Here is a 24,092-nt window from a genome sequence, read left to right as displayed (position 1 = left end):
CCTGTCTGTTTTTTGTGTTTCTACCCTTCATATCTCAAGCAAATGACTTTTATTTGCCTTTTGTAAACAAAATAAATGTGCCTTACCGTAACGTACAGTCTTAATACATAATAAAATACAGTTATCACATTTTATTTATTACAATAATGTTTAATTAAGATATCTTTGGCATCAAAAGAGATTTTGTAGTATATTCTGAAAGGCAGTTGCAGTGATTTCTTTTACAGCTTTAGAATATATTACCAGTTTCACTTATAAAATCTATTTACACATACAAAAGACTTCTGACAGTTATGCACTCAAAGCAGTTTCAAACATATGAGCACACACACGTACAAAAAGGAGCCGACAAGGAGCCGTGCACACGCTTCTTTGTCTATTCCTGTAAGCAAAAAGCAGGTGTAAACCCCACACAGCGTAAACCTGACTCAGTAAGACAAAGCTAAGTCTGTCTTCAACACATGGAGCTTGTCATTATTTAAGTTACCTCTCTGTTTGAATGACTCAGCATATCTTTTTAAAGTAAAAAAAATTCAAGTCTTTCCATCAGGTGGGTCACACAGGCACACGTGAATGATTGAAACTACACAGGAGGAAATATCTACCCATGGTACTCAATGGTCATGAGTATTTCCATTTAGGTTAGCAGTGTGATTGTTGTCTTTTGGAATGAGGGTCTGAGAGGGAGGTTTAGTCCTTGTCTCATCATCTGAGCTGCTCTCGATGTCACTACGGTCATCTTTGGACACCTGATAAAGGAATTACAAAAAAAAAGAAAAGTTTTACCATTAACTGGAATAATGGGTAAAGAAAAAACAAGCCCAAGAAGGAACAGACATGCTGATGTGGTAACAATAATGATGGTAACATCCATTAAGGTGTTCAATTTTGACCTGCAGATGGCACTGGATGGAAAAGGGGTCACCAAATACGGTAAAATTGATCAAAAATAGGAACATGAATCCATCTAAGACCCCCCCAAACCACAAATTTTAACCTGAAGTTGTGCCATGGGATTCATGGAATGGTAACAACACACATCTTTACAAAATCTTACAGGGAGGAGGAGATTATACACTGGATGATGAAGTGACGTTTAACCTGCAGGTTGTGTAAGATTATCCTCACGCACCAGATAGACCAAAATTCATATCATATTGCATGGGATATATATCACATCCATCTGAGCAACCACCTCCGGTCTATGTTTGGGAAAGACAGAACCTTTGAAAAAAATCTCAGTGGGTTAATGGGTGATTGTTTTGTCATTCTCACTCATTACAGGCAAATCAGAGTGATCAAACATATGATGTAGCGGTCATTAAACTAATGTGAGCTTACAAGGCAGCTGCTATTATTGTTAATGCTCAGCATGATGAAGTTGGTCAGGAGAACATCAAAAACATCTTTGCCGTCATAACAAGCTTTCAGTATAGTTCTTTGCCTTTCTTTAAATAAGGAAATGTAGTTTCCTTCTGATAAAACTTCTGCTATAGCTATATCCAAGCTAAGTGCTAACATTTTACTCCCTTTTTGTAACCTGACACGCCAGATGGATGTGTTTCACACATCCATCTGGGAAAGCTTCAATAGGGAACGTTTGAGAAAAGGCAGGGCTTTGAAAAAAACTCGGAGTGTGATTGGATGAACGCTCTGTCTGTCACATCTCTACGGGCCAATCAGGGGAACAAAATGTGACGTAGCCGCTATTGAACTGCGCCTGCGCATCTACTGAGGACTAACGTGAAACATGGCGACTATAGACATGTAAGTACTCGACTTTTGTCGTTGTTGAAAAGAAAACAACTCACTGCTGTTATTTGTTCTTCTTTTAACGAATGAATTTTGTCAAGTCCTGATAAAACTGATGCTTTAGCAGCATCCACGCTAATCTCTTCCTCCATAACTGCACCAGCTCTTGCTGCTTGTTTACGTCACAACTCTGCTGCACCTGAAAGTGCTGCCCCTTGTCGCTGATTGGTCCTGTCACTTTCTAACCAGGCCCAAACAGTTCAGATGGGAGCTTTGCAAGATGGATTCACCTGTGAAAAACAAGAAAACGGGCGTATCCATCCTTTGCAAGGTTACCCTTTTTGGCTTCCTTGACGAAAATTGAACATACTATTTGTCAGACTTTTTATTATCAAAATCTATTTTTTTCTATTCTTAGTCATCTTCCTCTTGAAAAATGGTAGTCAATGAGCATTATTAGTCCCAGTTTTAGATGGCAAATTTAACACTGGGAAGAAGAGCTAAAACATCTTTTTATGGAAAGAAAAGCTTTCAGTGCATTTCTTTGCTCTTGTCTCAAGAAATAACCTTCCAAAGCAGAATGATTTGCCAGAATCCATGTCTGTCAAGAGGGCAAATACATCTTATGAAACACCAATCCGTAATGGTTGTGCCAGACCCAAAAAGGGGTCTATCCAATCAATGTTTTATTTTTTTTAAGATTTATTTTGGACTTTTTGTGCCTTTACTGATAGAGGACGACAGTGGATAGAGTCAGAAACAGGAATGAGAGAGTGGGCAGAGGCATGCAGGAAAGGGCCACAGGCCGGATTCAAACCCGCGTACATGGGGCGTGCCTTAAACCATTAGGCCAACTGCTCCCAGCCAATCAATGTTGTTTGAGAAGAATGAGGCTGTAGCTATAAGCAGAGTTAAGTTGTGCTCAAAGCTGGCAGTAATGGGCCAGCGGACTAGCAGTTAGATTGGCTGTAGCTTTAATACAGCAGCAGTTTCACCAGAAATATTACACACTTCTTTGTAAAATAAAGAGCCAAAAACTGCAATGAAAGCTTGCATGATGGAAAAGATGTTTTTGCTCTTCTCCATACCTGCTTCAACATGGTTTTGAAATTGTTTTAGGTGAGATTAAGTTGTACTGTAAGCTGGTGTATGTAAGTGATTAACTCTGATGTAGCTGTGGAAAAACTGGCATTGTTATCGGAATAATGCCACATTTCTTTACCAAAACAAGAGCAAAGAGCTTCACTGAACGCTTCTCTTGGCAGAGTGGATTTTTTTAGCTCTACTTCCAACTGGCCTTGCTGTAAGTTTTATCCACACCATGTTCCACTGTTCATATACTACGGCAGTGTTTGTACTGGAGTTGTGCATGTGTACAACCTCATTTTGTCTTGTTGTTCTGATGACCCGTAATGAAAGTGACAGACAGAACCTTTGTCCAATCATCAAGAACTTGTGAAAGTCTGGCTTTCCCAAATGCTTCTATACTGACCTTTCCCTTGAATATGGCTTTGATGGCGATGCGAGCGACGAGGTAGAACCAGATTATGTGAAGAACCTGCAGCACTAGCAGCAGACCATTGAGGAGCCACCAGGCTTGGTATGGCCCAATGATTTCCCAACTCTCAAACAGAACACTGTGAACAATCCTGCAAGAAATACACACACACTAAGCTTAATGTGTCACTCAATCGCTTTAAAATGTCATCTTTTGTTAATCAAAAATGGGCACACTTGCACAGTGTGTAATAGAACATACTGCATATAAATAAGCTCTAATATGTCTCACCAGAAAGGGTAGATGACCAGCCGGGTGAGGAAAAAACTTATGCTGAACACCACAAACAGGCCATCACATAGCCTCTGGTACTTGGCATAGTTGGCCAGCTTTGCAGCCTTTGGGAACAAATAAGAAATTAATCATTCACAGTGCTAAAATATTACATCACAATCTCTGTCTTAGTCATGACATATTTCTACTTAAATGAGGCTGCAATGTATTAAAATGAGTGCACAAGAACTTTTATTAGCCTAAACTTGTACTACTACATTTCAATGTCATCTAGTCACAGCAATGCTAATAAGAATGGCATAGTTTTTTCTGTCAGACAGGTAGTTCAAGTAATTGAAGCTGCTTCCAGTACATGTCAATGACACTGTGTCAGAGAGATGCTAATGAGAGACGTGTGCTCTGTCAGACAGGTAATACAAGGAGCTAACAGCACAGAATATTTCCATTCTTATATGCTCCCAGCTGTGTTTGCCTACCTGACATTTTGCACAACTATATGTAGCTTAGCAAATATAAACCTGCACAAGTTTTTGTTTTGCAACATGTGTCATAAAAGTCTTTACCTCAAGAAAGATGTCAGATAAATCATGCACACACATAACCAGAGTGCCAGCTCTTAACATGTTGTTAGCGTAGGAGAATGTGATGAGCATGATGGTGGCCAGGTGGTGGACAAGCATGATGAAGAAATCCTGTCATCAGTGAAATGAAGAGAGATGACAGAAGGAGAGAGTAGGTTAAAATGGGGTTAAAATTACAAGCTTGGTATTTAAAGAAAACACCTGTAGCTTATGGAGTGAGTAATGGAGAAAAAATCATTGCTGGTCTTTGTACATTCATCAAGTCATTCAGCTACAACACCATATGAAAGGCTTGTACCTGAATAACAACTTTACATGAAACTATAAAGAAGTTGTAGAGCAGCATTTAATTGTCTGACCTGTTTTACTGAAGCACAAAGCAATAAAAAGCTAACGTAAATACACCTCAAATGTACAGAGGTGCTTAGGTTTAGCTGCCAAACAACCATCCGTAAATAAGAAAGACAAAAAAAAAAAGAAAATGGCATACCATGAACACTCAAAACTGGCAAAACGATTGTGATATTAAAGGGTATGGAGTGTTCAAACGGGCCACAGAGAAGCTGCACAATAGTCTTGGTGTTGCTCACTCACCTTACGCCTAATGTCTGTGAACTGGGAAAACATCAGAGACCAATAAAAGGCCAGCTCAGCTACATAGTAGTTGTACTGTCCAGGGCTCAGAGACTTTGGGAGGGAGACAAGAATAACACGTTTAACTTAAATGCATTTCCTTTGGCTTACTAATACTAGATCATTGAGCAGTATAGCTGAAATACATGGAATTTAATGAGATTATACAATGAGTAAAAGAAAATATTAACCTGAAATGGATAGTTGTACCAACAATGTCGGGTATCCCACATCCAAGGTGACTATCAGTAAAAGATAAAATGTGTATATGATCATGTCCCTGATTAGATCAACAAAAATATAGAAGCCTCATTCATTTTCAATGAAAGCTAAAGACATGAAAACTTAAATTCAACAACAGTATATTTCATAAAGAGAAAAAAGTATGCTAATTCAACTCACCACCCATAAATGGCGAATTGCATACATGAAAATCCCCAGGTAAAATGTAAACCGCCACCTGAGGGAAAGTCAAAAAAGAAAACAGGAAAAAACACTTCTTAGCATTTCACAAACAAGATCAAGAGTCTACAGTAAACATAAGATTTAGGCTAATCCGTGGCTCAGTAATTCTTTGAACTGTATGCTAATCAACATGCTAGCAGAATTTAGAAAACAAAAAAATAGTTTTTTTCCTAAAATTGAGATTAAGAGTCTGCCCGGCAAACAACCAGCTAATTTAGGCTGTTCTTGGTTGCAGTGATGCTTTCAATTGCATGCTAACAACAAAATGCTAGCAGAATTAGGAGAAAAGTGTTATTTTCAGAAACAAAACTAAGAATCTGCTTTTATTCTGACATGCTGTTTCTATACGCAGCAATGCTTTGAGCTGTATGCTAATCATTATGCTAGCAGAAGTGAGACAACAGGAATCCTATTCTTCACCTGGAAATACCATACCAAGTCTGCTCTGATGCTGAGAGTTCATTTTGGCTGTTCTTGGGTAGAGCAGTGCTTTAAACTGTAAGCAAATGAAGGAGGAAGGAAAGAAATTAATGTTCTTTTCTTGGAAACCAAATTAAGAATCCGCTTCTACTCTAATGCGCTGTTTTGGTATGGCACTATGTTAGCTGAATTAGGAAAATAAAACATTTTCTTTATGTAAAGCTAAATTAAGTCTGCTTTGATTTCAATAGGCGGTTTCTGTACACAACAATTGTTTGAGATTTATGCTAATCAATATACTAGTTAACCTTGCAAAGCAGATGGATTTGCCCGTTTCCTTGTTTCCCACTGGCAAATCCATCTTGCAAAGCTCCCCTCTGAACTGTTTGGGCCCGGTTAGAAAGTGACAGGACCTATCAGTGATGAGGGGCAGTACTTTCAGGAGCGGCGGAGTCGTGACTTAAGCAAGCAGCAACAAGAGGCCAGCGCAATTATGGCATAAGAGATTAGCGTGGATGCTGCTAAAGTGCAGGTTTTCACATTGATGACATTTCTTCGTTACAAGAAGAACAAAGAACAGCAGTGAGTTTTTTTCTTGGTCGCGGCCACGTCACGTGTTTTGTTGCTCTGATTGGCCTGTAAAGATGTGACAGACAGAACATTCATCCAATCACACTCACAAGTTTTTTACAAAGCCTTTGCCCTTTCCCAAACACTTAGTATTGAAGGTTTCCCAGATGGCTGTGTGAAACACATGCATGTTAGCATGCTAAGAGATGTGTCCCAGAATGTTTTCAGTAACACAAATTTAATTGTAATAAATTTTATCAACATTCAAAAACAACAGAATTCTTCAATTCTTCTATGACCTGGCTCCTTACAGTAGACTTGTTGTCATGGACAAGTTTGTTTGAATGCTGATATTGACTGTACTTGTCTTCTTGTTTGGTTTTATTATGTAACTTGGTGGGCTGTAGACTAAATATAATAGAAAATAAATATTGTTGTCTGGATCTACAACTTTAACCTCATAATGGCACTTGAAGAATAAGGCAATGGATTATCATAAGCAGTGGTGTAGTGGTGCCTACAGGAGTGGGTATACTATAAATTTTTTTGGGGCGGAATCCAGTAGACGGCCTGTGCTAAAGACTACTCTTGCTTATTGAAGAATAGGTCTTTCTAGGCACTGCAGTGCAGATCCATGTCCACTCATACATGGTACACATGAACACGGGAACCTACATGCTCTCGCAGAACTTTTTCTGCGTACTGGGCCTGTCTTGGTTCCGGCGAACACGAAACCATCTCTGTATTTTTCGTACATCCCAATCCAGCTGCTTGGAGAGTCCCTCCAGTTGCCTGGTGTCTGGACACTACAGAGAAAGAAAGAAAAGAATCCATTTGCTTTTCATAGTCTTCCCTTGAAAAACCACAATACCAGGTATGACACACCACAATAAATATTTACTAAACGTAACATTATGCTTGTGGCAGTGTATTTCAGCATGCAGAGAAAAATTTACTGGACTACAGCACAAACATGGGCCTTATGTACCGCTTTGGACTGATACACCCTCTCCAGGACATCACTGGACTGGGCTCGCCGAGGCACTCCCGCCTGAATCTGAAGTATGTGGGCACAGGGCTTGGCCACTAGCCTGTATACACACAGACGGAGGCAGAAAAGAGAGAGGGCAGGGAGGGGACACATAGATGGTGTGGTATTAAGAGAGACATTCAGAAAAGGAGAGACATATGAAAAAGATTAGCATTTTGCACGGGCTATATGGGATAAATATTAGCTGAACTGGCCCTATTGACATGAACTGCTAGCTTCAGCAGTTTTTACACAAAGTATTGTTTGACATGCATGTGTGTGAGAAATAGAGAGTACAATAGAGCCTATAGGGAGACAGAGAAGGCATCCTGGGGAATGTAGCACCTAGTCTAAACACAGCATGATGACCTATCATGTGAGTGGGTGGGAGACAGAGAAAATCAGAAGGGGCGCCTATAAACAAAATACTGATGTGTGTCACAAGATCATCTGGTTAATCTGGTTGAGTTGACCAATGTTAAGGCTCAAACTTAGAGTCATTTATTCTGGCTGGATCTTATATACCTAGTAATCTGGGGGAGTTTTCCCAACATTAGAAAAAAGACTGAATGAACAGAAGTACAGACTGGACTTTGGCCTGCCCTCTCATTGGTTATTTTACTCTAAAAGGAAGAACTGCTGAGAAAGTTAGGGACTTGTGTGCATAAGCTGTAAAAGATGGCTTTGTGTATATGATACACTGCACAGAAAAGTTTCTAAAGTCCCAAAACCAGACACAAATGTTTGGTTTCCAATGACTTGTTGTGTGATCATTACACAACAGTTCCATTATAACTCCAGCACCAAATATGCCTGCAAAGTGTCACTGCTCAGCAAGGTGAACCTGTGTCTGAAGTTGTTTATGCATCACCACCACAAAAGAATACCAAAGGAATACCAAGAGAATGAAGCAAAAACAACACTGTAAGTGCCACTACATCAATAAAAAACCTACAGCCAAAGGGCATTCACTTAAGTAGATCTGCATGATTTCATTAAAACTAACTTTGTTACTGTGCTAGCTCTGCATTTTGTGTTGGGAGCACAGGATGGGACTACAAACAGAAAGCAGGCTCTCAATAGCTTCCATGCAGTTTGTGCTCATCATGCATGAGTCATATGCTAGGATTGCTGTGTTATGCACTTTTTCATCCGCCTTTTTTCCTCGTCGTGCCACACAAGACAGATGTTACAAACTGTAAAGGACGTAGGTTGTGGAACATTAAAAAAACAAGAGTCTATTTTACCTTTCAAAAAGTTGTCTTAGGAGAAAAACTCCGACGGCCAAAGGCAAGGCGATGAATATGTGTTTCAGTCGGGGATACTCCACACCAGGTGGTGGACTCTCCAGGTCCGCCCATGAGACATTTTCGGGAAGCCAAAATCTCTCACTCCAAAGCCAGGCTGAGACGGAAGAAGTCATCGGGGAGCTGAAACTCAAGCCCAGTAGTAGAAGCGAAGAAGGTAAACCGGTAACTCACTTTTCACACATCTGGCTGTGACTCAGTCAACTCACTGAGGCCCGTCAACAGCGATACCGTCACCTCCTCCCTAAAAGCTAAACCTGACTGAGTATCACTTGTGGTCCACTGCTTTGAGTAAACTGCACGGACCGCTAGGTTGACACGTAAGGCAGAAGTGCAACGCCCACAGCACTCTGTTTATTAGGCAACTTCCAATGAGGTAGTTCACAAGAGGGATGAGCTTGTTGCTGCAGCAGAGCCTGTGACTGCCTCTCCTGGACTACATTTAGCTGAGAAAGTAAGGTTTAATTGAGGAGTTTAATGGAGCTAGCGTAAGCTCCAGTCAACTGGCGCATTAAAGCTAACTAATGCTAAACGTTATTTGATTAGCTGTAGCCAAGTTAGCTAAATAACGCTAGCATTTTTTCTTTTTGTTGGCAGTTGAATGTATATTGAAGTCATGTTCTATTTAAACTACAGTATTTACTATTTTAAGTGTTACAAATTACTTTAACAGTACAAAGATAGACCAAGCAGTGTTCATTACATCATCCAGTAACGATTTTAAACCTTCCTTTCTAGCCTAGCTTTTGCTAGCTTGTTCTAATTGGTAATATTTCAGAAAGTTCCATGTAAGTTATCAGATTTAGTAAATTTTATTTATGCAATTAAGTAAGTAAAAGTATGTTTTTATCTATTCCCTTACCAATTGAAGCTAGAATAGAGAAGGTTTGTTTAGACATGCAAAACAGGACAAGACAAAATTATTAGCCCCTTAGGAAAATTTAAGTTTTTCTCAAAGTAATTACCCAGTGAATATTTTATTAGATATGTTTAGACATTATTTAACTTTGCTTACAGAAAAAAATTTATTTCACAAAAACTACCAGGATCCAAATTATTAGAGAGGCATGGTACAGAACAAGCCTGGCAGAGGTAGGAGGAGAAAGACTTCAGGAAAGAAAACTAGTGAGAGATGTGTCTAAAGACCCCAAAACAACTGCCAAGACAGTTGTTCTGGGGTCTTTGCATCTGGCAGCTGATGTATTTTAAGTCATGTTCTATTTAAACTACAGCATTTACTAATACAAGTAGTATGAATTAATTTAACATTACAAAGATAGACCAAGTAGTGTTCACTGACACATTCAGTAATGTTTTACTTCAGACTGAAGTATGGTAAGGATGCATTCTGGAGAAAGATTATGTGTACTGGAAGGATGTCCTTTGGTCAGATGAGACCAAACTAGAACTCTTTGACTACAGAGACTTTGCTAAGGTTTGAAGAAAGAAGGGAGAGGTGTCTAGCCAAGGAGAACCGAACCCACAGTGAAGCATTGCGGTAGGGGTACTATGCTGTGAGGTTGCTTTAGTGTGTCTGAAACTGGGAATCTCATAATGGTGGAGTGAATCATAAAGAAAAAAAGGATATGAGAAGATTTTAAGAGAAAACCTCAAGCAGTCAGAAGCAAAACTAGGTCTGAGTCATCACTGGGTCTTCCAACACAACAACGACCAAACAACGACAAAACATGCGTTGCTCCTGGCAATGAACAACATCCTGAAGACCAGTGTTATTGACTGGCCTGCACAAACTCCTGAAAACCAAGGTCCATGCCAGGAGACCATCAAATGTGTAGGAGTTTGAGAGATTGGTTTAAAGAAGAATGGGCTGGGATTCCCCAGGAGATGTGTCTGAGACTCGTTTAAAACAACAACATGCGACTGCAGGCCGTTATCAAACAAAAATGAGACATAACTGACTGTTAGCATCAGGGGAGATAATCATTTTGACCCTAGTTTTTGGTTTTTGTTTAATAATTTTGTTTCTGTATGCAAAGTAGAATAATGAAATCCTCCAAAATAAAACTAGGATGTTTGGAAAAGCTGTGTTTAAAAGTCCCTGCTCTGTTGAGCAGCACTTGGGAATGTTAAAAAAATGAAATGGGGGGCAAATAATTTTGTCCTCATGAGTTTGTAATGAATCTTGCTTTACTGTGATTCAAAAGGGGATATTATTTGCCTTTTAAAATGATACTTTCAAAGACATCAGGATAGATTGCTGGTTTGACAATCTTCACATGTCTATAGCTAAGCTTTAAAACAGAAAAAATCTTATTAAGCATTAGCAAAGGTAAAAAAAAAGATGTTTTACTAAATTAAACAAAGCTACAACAGCAGATCTCAAAGTCTTAGGAAAGAAGGAAGTATTTGAATCAGTTGTATTTCATTTGTATCATCTGGGTCACTGCCGTAAATGTTAGTTATGAAGTAGTTAGGATTTTTCCTGCAGACCTTTATGTTAGTACAAGCAGTTAAAGCTCAAACCTGTTATCATGGGCTTGCCCTACACTTGCCTGTGTAGAGAGTACTTATTGCGTGCTCTTTAAGAGCCTTAATCCCCTTAACTGAAGATAGGCTATTTACTGTTTTCCATAGTGGAATCACATCCTCCAGGGATGCAAGCACCAGGTCTGTGAAGGTAGTAAATTTTTACTGAGAATAGAAAAGATGGCTTAAAGGTTTAACATTGACTGACAGTGTGTCAATGATTTGCCGCTTTCATGTATAAACCTCCGGCTCATTACCAGCCTTAACTTACCGCCAGCCAAGGTTAAGGCCTCACATGGATTAGGGCCATGCAGCAAAATTAAGAAACAAATTCAAGATTAAACAAAAAAAAACATGTTTCATTTCACCTCCTGTGCCTTTTTTTTTTAAAGGTTGAAAATGCATTGCCTTTAAAATGAATGCCTTAATTGATGGATAGCAGCATGCAAATAGCTGATTGAAAAACTTAGTTTCCACACCAAGCTTGACATTATGTTTTCAGGTGTTATTACAGCGTGTTTGGTTGACCAACTCCTCTGAAAAATCTCTGATATGCCTGAGTAGTGTGGAGCATTCTAGTATCATTAGAGCCATTCATTTGTGAACATTTTTAACCATGGCCGTAGCATTCTTCATTGGAACTTCCCCTTGTGGGACTAAAAAAGGAATATCTTATCTTATGCAGAATACTACCATCAGTTATCTGTTCTTGTAAAGCTTTTAAACCAGGGAGTGAGCAGATAAATGTTAGTACAGGATTACTGCATCATTACATTTTTTGTAAGTGAGTATTGTGGAAGACTACAGGAACAATAGCAAACCATAAACAAAAATGCAAAGTTTAAAACAGGAAATGAAATTCTGAGAATAAACAGAAGTGACACACAAACTGCTATTTTATTTTTTATTTTTTCTTCATAAAAAATCTCTTAGAGGCTCATGCTAGTTTGAGGCTCACATGAAATTTTATTACTTAAAACCCAGAGTTACGTCTTTATTTCTCCAACTCTGACCCTGAATCCCAGTTTATTAAACATAAATCAGTACCTGCATGCTCGTGTATGGACTTCTTCATACATTATTCAAGGATTTTCTGATGCAACTCTCAAAGTTTTGAAACCTTGTGACCAGAGCAGCGTATTTCTTTACTTATGTAGGTATTCAAATAGCAATGTGACAAGCTTTTTAAATGATACAGTTGCTTTTTTATCTTTTACCTCTGCCTTACAAACATTTCCAACTGAGCTGTGTTTGACAGTCACGTACAAAAGAAATTAAATAAACAATACATTCTGGTTTTGCCTGTTATAGGTAAAGCTTAACCCCACCCTTTAAGATAAATATGGCACCTTTAAGCTTATTTGTATAGGAGTTAACATGTGACAAAAATGTTGTAAAGAACAAAAAAGAGGAGGAGTTGAATGCCAAACATACATGGAACACACTGTCAGACTGCCCCCCCCCTAATGATCTGTCATGATGCAGATTTTCACATCAGTACCAACTGACCAGGGAACAGCTCAGCTCCCTTAACAAAACCTCTCTGTGTCAGCATGCAGCTGCAGCTTCCGAGATGCCCTACTCGGATGCATGACCTAGAGTGCAGGGGCAGGGGACTTCAGCCACAGAAGAGGGGGGGAGTCGTGTGTTTGGCTACAGTCTTCTTACCTACCTCTGGTGTAGCATTTTAACCTCACTTGTGGTATTTGTCATCTTAGCTCACCCTGTTCCCTCTTTTTGCTTGCTTTTTTGCTACATTAACATGCAGATCCGTAAAGCAGCATCTGTCATCCCCTCGGCATCCCCCTCCTCACTTGCTTGGACTGTTCCATTTCGCATGTGAAAAAATCTCATAGTTGGAGAAGAGTTCTTCATGTCAGGGACTGCTGTAGCCTCAGCACACAGAGTACTGTAGCTCCTGGATTACCCAAGGTAACATTTCTTGTTTTATTCTTTATTTTTAACTGATTTTATTACTCTATTTTCTGTGACCTAATCCTCTAAGGACATTTACTCAGAGCTACGCAGCTGCCTCTTCCTAAAGCACTTGTTGTATTTATAGATGAGCATGCATTTTTGTGTTTACCTCTAGAAAATCCTCAAATCCTGTCTCACTACAAATGCAACCACAGTCTTTGCAATTAGATTTTGGTGTTTTTTGATTGTATTTAGGTTTTTTTCCCCTGAACTTCTGCCTTTCTTCTATAAAAAGAGGTTTTATACTTTTTTCTTTTACAGATAAGCAAATGGATGAGAAAGAGCTGAGTGGCCCCTTAAATAACCTGTCACTCATTCAAGGTAATGCAGCTGTTTTCTCTTAACACAGACTTAACTCTAGTGAATGACTCTGCATTGTTTTGCTGCTTTAAGGCTCTTACCTGACACAACAAATTTGACAATGGGGAAAGACCAAAAAAGCACAAGTCACACCAGAAGACAGTTTTTGTTGCTATTTGGGACAGTTGGTCGGCTTTAGAGCTCACAGATGGCCTTTTTTTAGAGGCTGATGTCTCCAGTGTCAACAGCTTATTAGAAGATGGAGTCCCTTTGCACAGAAGGCACATCAGCTGACTGATGTGACATATAGTGGCCCTCTTTTGAGCAGAAAGCAGTGGATTGTTCAGTGGTTTTATGTAAACTTAAAAATCAACAGGGGCAGTCATGTCAAATGTGAAAGAAAATGAGTGAGTGAATCCATTTTGCGAGATGAATTCATTTGTGATGCTACTCTGCACTGTGTATAGGTCACACAAAGCAAACAGTGTCCTCACAACAAAGGTATCTTAGTCATTTTAGGATGATGTGGACATTTCCTAGATTCAGTAGCTGTAAACTGAGACACTCACGACAGTTAAAGAAGCAGAGACTCACTAAATACTGTCGACATTCAGTGTGAGCATCACTAACCCCCGTTTCTGTTAGGGAACGCTGTCACATTCATCGGAAAGGAAACCAACAGCAGGAAAAGAAAGAGCATGATGGCTCGCTAGCCTTAAGCACTTGAGCTAAAAAAAGAACATTCTCTTACATTTTTTTTACTTCCCGTCACTTGAGGCAGTGTGATGCCCAATATCCCTGACTTGTCAGAGAGGTATTTATACCCACGTTCTAATCCCGTCATTACTTTGTGGGGTTTCACACTCAGTGACACTAAGACTTAGCATAATGGCAGCAATATCTAATGTTGCTAAAGATAACACTTGGACGCACTTGTCTGAAATACTCTTGTTATTCTGCCCTCTCAAGGGGACATTCATTTTCCACACAAACTGAGCACAGACATCCCCACATACAGAAAGCCCACTCACATTCTGACGCTCACTCATACATATGCATGCATGATGGATCACACAACCCTCACACAAACATGCAGCACGGTGAGCCCAGCCTTTGTCTGGCACGCAGCAGGCAGGATGATCATGTGCTCAAGTCGGAGGGTGCCACCAGCCTCCTGCATCCAGCGCTCGCTTCATACCCTTTAATTTTTAGCAGTATTTATCAGTGCCACAAGTATGTGTGACTATGTGTTTGTTTTTATGTAGCAGTGTGTGCCAGACGCCATGAAATCACAGTTTTCATGACAAATGCAGCTTTTCATAGCAGTCTCTGTCCACTCATGTCGCCATTTATGGCACACATGCTTGACCTGGCCTGGCTCTTGTTTTCCCCTCTGCCAAATGCTCGGCCTCAGATGAGGTCATCTCTTTTCCTAGTCATGTTAGATTAGGGGATCAAAATATTCCCTGTGCATTGCACGGCCCAAGTATTTGGACAGTTTGTTTCCACCTCTAGGAAACACAACAGACTCTTGACAACCTTGGCTGGCTGTTTCTTTTGTTCATTGTTTGAAGAGACTAATAGTTAACATGGAGTGTGCATGTGCCAAAGGCTTCTATGTCGTGAGTTATCACCCATTTGGAAAGAACTTCAGATAGAAAATGCAGATAACTCAGTTGTGCCTATTTCTGGGTTAGTAATTATTTTATGTAATAGTCCCATTTGAATGTCTTGGGAAATCATCGTGTACTGTATGTCAGCCCTGGTTAAATATTTGGGGCTGAGGCAGAGTTAATGTGGTGGACCTTCTTAGCTGTCTTTCTATTTTTAAAGGATTAAATTGCCATTCAAGTATTAAATTGCCATCATTACTGCCTGGTGTGTTATTATGGTTTAACTGGTACTTTCAAATGTCTCTGTAAACACCTCAGATCCAACAGTAAGAAATCACTGCTACATACTTTTCATGTTAGGACAAAGGGTGTTCTAATTTGATTATTTCTCTTTTGTATTTCTTAAGATGATCTGTCCAGGTCAAACATGGGATCATCGGGCGAGTCAGAAAAGATTATCCAGCGCTTGAATGATGAACTACAAGAGGCCCAGGAGCAAGCTAATGCTGAGAAACACAAATACATGGAGCTTCAAGGTAAAAACAATATCTTGGATGTTCAATGCTCACCAGTCTCTCGACTGTTTACTCACAAACAACCATATGTGCGGGAAATAAAAGGAATCATATTTTGCAGGTATCCTGGAGGATGAGAGGAAAGAAAATAAACAACAAGCTGACGAATCTGCTAAACAAATAAAACTTCTCCAAGGTACGATGTCTGTAGTTTGTAGTTTTTTGTGTTTACACACCCTGATAAAAATATCGACACTTCTAATCAAAACACCGCCTTTGGTTTTGACAGGCCAGCTGCGACAGTTACAAGATGAGACAGACTCTCTCAGAGAGCAGATCAGTGCCTCCACTAGTTCACGTGATGAGCTACAAAGAGCACGTGATGAGGTGAAAGCGCTGAAACGTGCCCTGGAGGCAGCCACTGCTGAGCGGGACCGGGATGTTGCTGTTATCCAAACTAACCTGTCAACCGTTTCCAAGGATCTAGACAAATGGCGTCAGACTGCAAACAAATACGAGCATGAGATTGATAACCTACAGCAGGACCTCCAACAGCAAGGCAAACAGTGGCAGAAAACTGCAGAAATACAAGGTAACACATAAAACAGAAAAAATAGGAAAGCAGCTGGTAAAAAGGACATGTGTGTCTGATTTAGATATGTTGTACACAAAGTAGTATTGAATTTAGTCATACATCCTCAACAATCTGTAAGCTACATTATTGAGACTTCCTGTTTGCTCTGAAGGTGTTGCTTAATGCATTATGATTTGACACACAGCTCCCTTGGTTGTAGCATTAACAGATTTGTCTGCATTATTAAAATGCAAGCCTGTTGCAAGCCCATTCATGCAAAAAATGTCATATGTGTTATACATGCTTTGATCATTCTTTTAAGCCAATTAAGAGCAGAGCAGCTGCTATACGTTACATAATACCTTCTGCCTCCATAGCCAGTGAGCTGCAGTCCATGCAGGTGGAGTGTAATGGCCTTCAGAAGGAGTGTTCGACCCTGCGATCTGAAAAACAGGACATTGTGAATAAGCATCAGAAGGAAAAGAGCGTTCTGCAGAGCGAGTGTGTGTCCCTCAGGGCTGAAAAGGAGGAACTCCTCAAGGCTCACCAGAAAGAGAAGGCCAGCCTGCAGAGTGACTGTGCAGCACTGCGCTCTGAGAAAGAGGCCGTGCTGCAGAAGCAGAAGCAACTAGAGAAGGACCTTGCCAGGTCAGTGCACTGAGATCTCCACTCTACCCCCACCTTTGTGCTCCTTCTGTCTCCTCTCTGCTCCATCACCTTTTGCTACAAAAAAACCTCTCTTAGCATGATCTTTCACCTATTGAAATCTGTTTTGTTTTGTTTGTCGTAGTTCGCGTGCCCAGAATGCTGAGCTGAGCAGCAGCCTCAAAGCCCTGGAGAAATCCCAGCAGGAGTTGGAGAAGAGGCTTTCAGCCCTGCAGCTCCAGCACCAGCAAGATAGCACCAAACTGCAAACCCAACTAGATGAAGCTGACAGCCGCAGCAAGACTCTGGAGAGAGAGGTTTGTTCTTTACCAAACAAACAAAAATGTTGTTTTAGATGCATAGTAGTTAAGTAAGCATAGCAGGGCTGCAGATAGATGCTGCTCCCCTTTGCCTAACAGCTTTCACCATCAGTATGTTTGCATGCAAAATAAAGTCAAGCTCAAGTTTTTAGCTTGATTAGTAAATTTGACAGGACATGAGCATATCCGCCTCCTTTATAGTAGGTGGCAACATACCTCCTTTTAGCTAGGTACTACGGACTGTCTTCCTGTTGATGTTGCTAACAAGGTAGCAAGCAGCTACTGCTATGTATGTCAGTAAAAACATGACATTTCTTACTAACTCTACCACTGTCCCTCTAGCTTATGGTGATATCTGAGGGCAGTTAACAATATAACTTCTGCTACACTTAGCGTTTATGCTTTTCAACTTTTGGGTCAAAGTGAGGGGCAGAGATTGTAGAGCATGCATAGAACACCTATGTTGTTGAGTCTGGTCTGATTGACATGTAGACATACTGTACAGTCTCCAACTGCATTATCTAGACCTGTAGTTTGATTTCAGGGAATTCACAGTTTAAAAGTCCAGTCTAACACAATAGTTTGTTGCAATCACAGGATCCCTTAAGTCCATTGGGGGTTAGGATGCGGGGGACAGCCATTAGAAATGAATATGAAAGTAAAGTTTGTAATTAACAGCTCTAAACGGGCCTCTATGCTGCAGTTATCACAAGAGAATTACCACATACATTGAGTACAATTCTTGCACTTCACCAAAAAGGGAATTTTTACCACACTTAAACTGATTTACCTCCATCTTCAAATTACTAAGTCATGCAAACCTCCTAGCATCTAGCATTGACTTGTCAGATGGAGGAAAACAAGAGTACTGTGGAGTCCTGTACTCAGCCCCTTTAACATATAAAGATCCTCATTTTAACATAAACCTTTTAATTAAACAGTGATGTGCTATCAACTGAATAAACCTTGTGGGGTAAGCAACCAGGTGATGATGTGCCATTCACGGAGCTAGTTCCTGTTTGAGTGCCAGTTTCCTGCCATCCATCCTTTGTCATTATTTAATCCTTGTTTAAAAAGCTAAAAGAGTTCCAAATGAAAAGCCCTTTGGAGCCAAACAACCAGCTCAACTGAACTAAGCCAAATGATCTGGAGCGCTAAAATGAAAGGCTGGATGTTAGTGAAATATACATTAGCTGAGGAAGCCCAGGTAGGATCAGGGTTTAATGTGCTAAACCATGGCAAAACTGTACTGGACCAAAACGGAACACCCCACGGAAACGGACCTTATCCAGGCTTTAGATGGAGGCCTTTTATGATTCCTGCCTGCTGCCATTTTTTTGTGTATTTTCTCTCTTTAAGCTATTTATTTGGTCTGATTATTTCACTACTTTCGGGACACCAAAGTAGCTTAAGAATTATAAATGCTTATATTTTCGCACTTTGAATGCTTGGTGTAGTCGAAAACGGCCCAAAACATGGCCTCTTTGGAAGCGTTTCTCTATGTAGGAATCACTTCTTACTAGTCTGAAGTATTAGTCACTGAGGACTTTTGTTCAGTTTAAACTGTTTTTCTATTTTGAAATGACTAACTAAATCAGCGACAGTGATTTCGTTTGGATGGAGTTACCTGCTACTGGGACTGCCACCACATCTAACTTACAGATTTAAAACTGTCTTGATGGCTTTTTAGATTCAGTTTTATTAAGTTAAATCTTCAACTCTAAAGCAGTTGTTTTCAACTGGTCAAGCCTCAGGACCCACAATGAACTCCTCAGGGAGAAATTGTGGCCCAAATGTTTGATATTTTTCAGCCACTTACGGTTATTTAATTAAAAATAGCACAGTTTGGACAGCAGACAGTACAAAACATGTAACAAATGAAAGAGAGAAAAAACAGGCATGTTTGTAAAGAGTTTGTTGGACTTTTATGGACCAGTGCTCTAAAGCATCCAGCTCAAAGCAGTTCACAGGATTGGTGTTAGTGTCAGCAGCAAACGACTGTCTGTTCCCAGTCAGGTTAAGCAGGCTGGATGGGGATCAGCAGCTGCTGTGATACTAACACAGGAGGGGCACTGTTGAATAGCAGACAACAGGAGTGAAGGAAGGAGTGAAGTCATTGTCCCAGTGCATTATGTTTCTTTGATGATGAATGAAAGTGGGACCTAAGTGCTCTCACGCTGCCTTTCATAAGAGGATGGACAGGCTTGTCCTGTAAAGCTGTCGGAAGACAAACAACATGAGAAACAAGTAAAACCTTTATTCAAGCTCAGCAGGCGGCTGCAGCAACAACCTGTGGCTCCAGGAATGGATGCAAATTGGAATAACTGTGTTGTGTAATCACATAAAAATTAAAAATATGTGTTTCTATTTCTGCAGTATGAGGAGGCAAAGACAGCACTATCTGACTTAAAGGAAAAATATGAAAAGTCTGAGCAGGAAAAGCAGTCGCTTACAGATGAGCTGGAAGGGTGCAAAGCCAGTATGAAGGAAGTACAGGAGAAAGGAACAAAGGTAAGCGCTGCTCCATCAGACACTCATTGGAATTCATTCTTCTTCGTATAATTAATGACTGCAGTAGATGTAGGAATTACAATTTGCAATTCAGTAAAATAGAGTGTAGTGCATTTTTGCATAAGAAGCAAACAACTTCACATCTCCTAGCTTAAGTAGCATGAGCTTTGCTTCAAGTTGTAGAGCAACAGCACATAGAAACTGTCTTTAATTTCAAAATGTGTGCAGCCATAAAAGGTGAATCTTTTTGAAGATTCACACTATTTTTTTTTCTCAGCACACCTGCTCTTCTCTTCTCATTCTCTGTTTTTTGACTGTTGCTTTCACACATTTGCAGCCATATATAACTTTGAAACTCACATAAACACCATTTACACACACAGACTACTGACTGAAGGATTTATTAATAAAAGCTACACCCAACTAAAGTATGTCCCATTGCAGTTGATTACTATAATATCCCTTCCCTTCTGTAGAGATCCTTATTGCCGCCTGTTCAAGCCATAGTCATCGGCCTTATCCTGGCTTTGCTGTATTGGTGCTTCGGCGCATTGTGGTAGGAAGGTACACATTACTCCTGTCAAGTCGGCCTACATCTTTCATGCTCATAATTGTCTTTTAGATCATTGCATGACATAATCAAGTTTTCCTCGTTACCCAGAATGCCTTCCTCGGGGGAAACTCCTAAATTGACGTCTAAGAAACTCTAACCTCTCTAATCATACAGCTCCAACATCTGACATCTGTTTGTCCTGTCTGGGTGGCTAATGCTTAACAACTGTTTCTCTCAGTTAGCTTGGATGGGCTTAATCTTTACCTGAGAGAGCTAACTCGCATTCTCTGTGCTCTGCATCGGCCCTCATTGGCAAGCTGCCTCTGTCAAAGCTTTGGTGATCCTTGGACAGATGAATTAATGTGTGAATGCTCATGTTTTTATTCCTCTGTCTCCTCTAATTTTCCAGAAGCAGTGGATGATCTGGGGGCCTGTGGTTGCTGCAGCTCTAACAGCTGTGACTGCTGCCATGCTCTTCAGGACCTGAGGGCAACGTACACACTCTCAAACACTCACACATACGCACACACACAGGAGAACCCATATTTGTCATCAGAATTCTCTGCACTGAAACTGAAAAACTTGCCCTCTTATCATATCTGCACATTTAATTCAGAGGGCTCGTCCTTAACACTGTTTAATTTCTAAGATGCTCTATTTTAGATGAAAGAGAGGTTAATAAAAGAATGTTGGTTTTGTGTGTAAATGAACAACTTTCTTTGTGTGTCTCTTAGCTGAGAGTTGGGTTGGTTTGGTATTGACTTAAACAGTTATCTTTTAATGAATGTAAAGATCTTCTACATGCTTCATTAATTCTGAATATCTATGATGAGAAGTTAGATTGATCACCTGGAGCTTAAAACTCCCCTAATGTAACACATCTCTGTAACTGTCAGAATAATAAATACTGTCACAATACTGCAGACCCTGATGAATTGTATGCTGAACGCCCTGGATACTTGTTCTACTTATCAGTGGGTGATATTATCTTTTTATTATAAGCAACATCAATTTGAAAATGGGTGTTTAAATGAATCTTGTAGACTGGCTGAGGAATGGTATTTAAGAAAAAGTCACATCCAGGTCTAGAAATTCATACACCATTAATGAAGACTGAAGTAATATAGTCACTTTTAAAGTGACATCACCTTGTCTTTTTACTGGTGGATCTGTAAAATGAACAGTTCCTCTCATGTATAGTTAAATGTATGATGATGAAATATCTCTTTATTAACTTTTTTATTAAATCTAATGCCCTCTCATGTAAGAGCTTCTAGTATCACCCGTTAGCTGTTAATTAGCAACCAACAAGATGGTGCATATGAATTTAATAATGTGAATAAACCAGACTGCACATTACATAATTTATGTTACATAACAGCAGAGCAATTTAAGGAAATTCTACATGGTGAATTTGTATCACATCACATCAGTATTCAGAGGCAAGGCTGCCCAAAGGCGGAGCTTTGCGGGGTCTAGCATCATGGGAGTGCCCATATAGATAAGCAAAGAAGTCCGCAATTTGAGCAATGATAACATTTTATCTTAAACCTAAATACCTACCATTACATGGAAGCAACAAAAATAGATTTATTGTTTTCTGTTTGAAAATGTTTCCAAAGAGGTTCCTGTTGAACTTAAAGGTATAGTCCGTAATTGGGAAAATTAGCAAAATCTAATGCCCAAACACGTTGGTGCCATTGGAGGCGTGTCCAAACGATTGCCCCATGATTTTTTTATGAACAGACCCACACCAGTGCTTGGACATGCTGTGCCCCCGCACTCTACGCCACTGCTCTATTCCAAACGCAGCTGGTGGAGTGTTTTTCTGAGAGAACAGTTGTTTTGTCCATCATGGGTGCTGTAGTAGCAGCCCTATTTGAGAGCACAGTAAACAGAAATTTAGCACAATCTTTTGTTTGAGGTGTAAAATAAGTGGGAGGCATTTGCGGCTGGTAAAGTCCCACTACTATCGTTTTTTTTTTTTTTTTGCTTACCTAGTGAGGTGGGAAGAGGGGCTCTCGGCTCTGCTATCAAGCACCTGGCCCAGCAGTGGCTCAAGGGAGTTCGACCACTGACGTGCTACTAGGGATGGCAATTGAGGCATGTCACATGACAGGTTGCAATAGTCTGGCGCCGGTGTGTTCTGGGATTAACAGTCAGATTCTGGATTGAGATGCTCACTTCTGGTGGTAGCCATGGCTAGTAGTAGAATTTAAAAAATGTGTATCTGTTTCTATTCTGTCCTTACTGTGGTGCAAAAATTCAGATGGCAGAGTCAGTAGAGGGGACCCTCCCTACCTATGAATAAAACGCTTATTCTAAGTTAATAAAAATAAAGTAAATTTAAATATCCAGGTGATGAAACACTAATTTGGATAGGCCAACTTACTGATAACATATTTTACCAAGTTTTTTCTAAATGCTACAAGGCTAGATATTACACACTTGAAGTGCTAAGAGAGTAATGCCTGGCTGTACAGCCATGCTAGGACCTGCAGCAAATTTTTTTTTTACCTGCTCTAAAGCAGATCAGAGACAGGAGGCAAATGTTAGCCAGGAGGCTGGTGCTAATGCTACTGATCAAATGTGTATGCATTAATATAATTAGCACTATTCTTTTTTCATGACATCGGGGGGGGGGGCATATTTTCTGGTCCTTTTCTACTCTGGGCAGCCTGGACACAAGCATAAATCCCATTTAAGTTCATACACTTGCTCGGTATCCTTTCAGAGTTGTCTAATGGTTATATTAAATTATGTACAAGGTACATAATTTAATACAGCAATTTTGCTGTATTAAGTACTAAATCCCTGTATTTTTTCCCTGTATTTTTGAATGGCATGGAAAAGTTTGTCAAGTTGATTGGTTTTATAATTTATGAATAACTGTTCTTGTATGTAAATAGTGAACTCAAATACAGATCTTAACCTTGTAATTACACCTCTTTAGTGATTACATAAGCATGTGATCACAGAAGCCACAAAGCTTGGTGGAGATGATGTCAGACATCGTGCTGCTGTAAAATATTTTTTCTCCAATTCCCTGACTCCCAGAGGTCATTGTGACACTGAAAAGTAACTTCAGTTACTTATTTTCCATGTATGGTAAGTTGATCTATTTTAGTATTAGGCTGAATGCAATAGCTTTCAAAAATTAAGGGTTCCCACATCTCATACTGCCTGTTACACTGCTGTCTAATAGTGCCTTTTTTTGCAGATGACATTTAGAAAGACTGATAGCAGCTGACAGCAGGATGCAGAGAGAGTGAGGTTTTCTCAGGTGAGCACAGTATTTACTCTGGCCATACAATACACAATAGAAAAAGCTGAGTGTGGCCACAGACTACAGGAGTGCGCTGACATGTTGGCCTGTGGAAGTTTGACCAGTATGACAATTCTTGACACCCATAGGTTATGAGCCATAAAAAGCTACACTGGCAGAATTCAACAGGGAGAAACAAGTAAATGAATCAAAGATGATAATTTATTTTACATAGACATGATACTCAATTGACAGTTACTGTCAGGAACTCTTTGGCACTACATCTCTGCAGGGAGACGAGGATTGAAGGGTGACACCCTGAGTGTTAATTTTGACAGCTGTTTTAATTTTAGTCTAAGTCTTAGTCTTAAGATTAGATGCCTTTCAGATTTGCCATTTCTACCCTTTATAGTTTAAGTCCTCACATTTTAGTCTAAGCATATATTCTCTAGCCTAAATCTGGTACCAAGTCATGGTAGTGTGCTCCCTTCCAAACCTGGGGTCCCTGCTTTCTACACCCGAGAGGCAGAAGAGCTACAGATGCATCCTATTTCCACAGATTTACCCACAGTGGAGAAATATCATGGATTTTGAATGTCTGACAAAAACTTAATTACATTTTAGTCTTGTTTTAGTCATCTTAACTAAAACTAAACTTACTTTTTGCCAGTTTCAGTCATCAAAGATCTATTTATTTCTGGTTAGTCTTAGTCTTGTCTTTCGCATGGAAAAAAGCATTTTAGTCATAGGCTGGGATAGATCAGAAGATGACTGATTATGTT

At 39.9% G+C, this 24,092-nt stretch overlaps 2 protein-coding genes across 6 annotated transcripts; one reads left to right on the top strand and one right to left on the bottom strand.

Moving 5' to 3' along the window:
- Window positions 1-144: 144 nt before the first annotated feature.
- Window positions 145-8,666, bottom strand: LOC121517503 (ceramide synthase 5-like). Of its 2 annotated transcripts, XM_041799325.1 has the most exons (10): window positions 8,491-8,666; window positions 7,202-7,304; window positions 6,889-7,019; window positions 5,161-5,218; window positions 4,950-5,000; window positions 4,720-4,812; window positions 4,108-4,236; window positions 3,542-3,648; window positions 3,245-3,401; window positions 145-749 (listed from the first exon to the last, which is right to left on the bottom strand). In XM_041799325.1, the coding sequence occupies exons 1-10, from the start codon at window positions 8,664-8,666 to the stop codon at window positions 615-617; spliced, it is 1,140 nt and encodes a 379-aa protein (XP_041655259.1). In that variant the 3' UTR covers window positions 145-614. The 2 variants fall into 2 exon arrangements, with proteins under 2 accessions (XP_041655259.1, XP_041655260.1); XM_041799326.1 differs by lacking the exon at window positions 4,108-4,236.
- On the top strand, window positions 8,569-20,963 carry slmapb (sarcolemma associated protein b). Of its 4 annotated transcripts, none has more exons than XM_041799322.1 (11): window positions 8,569-8,707; window positions 12,806-12,969; window positions 13,276-13,335; window positions 15,335-15,463; window positions 15,564-15,638; window positions 15,732-16,034; window positions 16,394-16,664; window positions 16,807-16,978; window positions 19,358-19,492; window positions 19,969-20,056; window positions 20,455-20,963. In XM_041799322.1, the coding sequence occupies exons 3-10, from the start codon at window positions 13,284-13,286 to the stop codon at window positions 20,050-20,052; spliced, it is 1,221 nt and encodes a 406-aa protein (XP_041655256.1). In that variant the 5' UTR covers window positions 8,569-8,707; window positions 12,806-12,969; window positions 13,276-13,283; the 3' UTR covers window positions 20,053-20,056; window positions 20,455-20,963. The 4 variants fall into 4 exon arrangements, with proteins under 4 accessions (XP_041655256.1, XP_041655257.1, XP_041655255.1 ...); XM_041799323.1 differs by lacking the exon at window positions 8,569-8,707 and adding an exon at window positions 8,877-9,004 and having other exon boundaries at window positions 19,969-20,048; XM_041799321.1 differs by lacking the exon at window positions 8,569-8,707 and adding an exon at window positions 8,877-9,004.
- The last annotated feature ends 3,129 nt before the right edge of the window (window positions 20,964-24,092 follow it).

This window comes from Cheilinus undulatus, linkage group 11, assembly GCF_018320785.1.
Source record: "Cheilinus undulatus linkage group 11, ASM1832078v1, whole genome shotgun sequence".
In the NCBI taxonomy this organism is placed as follows: domain Eukaryota; kingdom Metazoa; phylum Chordata; class Actinopteri; order Labriformes; family Labridae; genus Cheilinus; species Cheilinus undulatus.
This window is presented reverse-complemented; position numbering and strand designations above follow the sequence as displayed.

Bases quoted from the DNA above. Each gene is read 5' to 3' on its own strand.
- slmapb (XM_041799322.1), top strand. From the start codon at position 13,284: ATGGATGAGAAAGAGCTGAGTGGCCCCTTAAATAACCTGTCACTCATT. The intron at 13,336-15,334 runs GTAATGCAGCTG...GTATTTCTTAAG, and splicing joins TAACCTGTCACTCATTCAAG to ATGATCTGTCCAGGTCAAAC. The intron at 16,035-16,393 runs GTAACACATAAA...CTGCCTCCATAG, and splicing joins GAAAACTGCAGAAATACAAG to CCAGTGAGCTGCAGTCCATG.
- LOC121517503 (XM_041799325.1), bottom strand. From the start codon at position 8,666: ATGACTTCTTCCGTCTCAGCCTGGCTTTGGAGTGAGAGATTTTGGCTT. The intron at 7,020-7,201 runs GTACATAAGGCC...CTTTCTCTGTAG, and splicing joins GGGTGTATCAGTCCAAAGCG to TGTCCAGACACCAGGCAACT. The intron at 4,813-4,949 runs GTTAATATTTTC...TCCCTCCCAAAG, and splicing joins GGTACAACTATCCATTTCAG to TCTCTGAGCCCTGGACAGTA.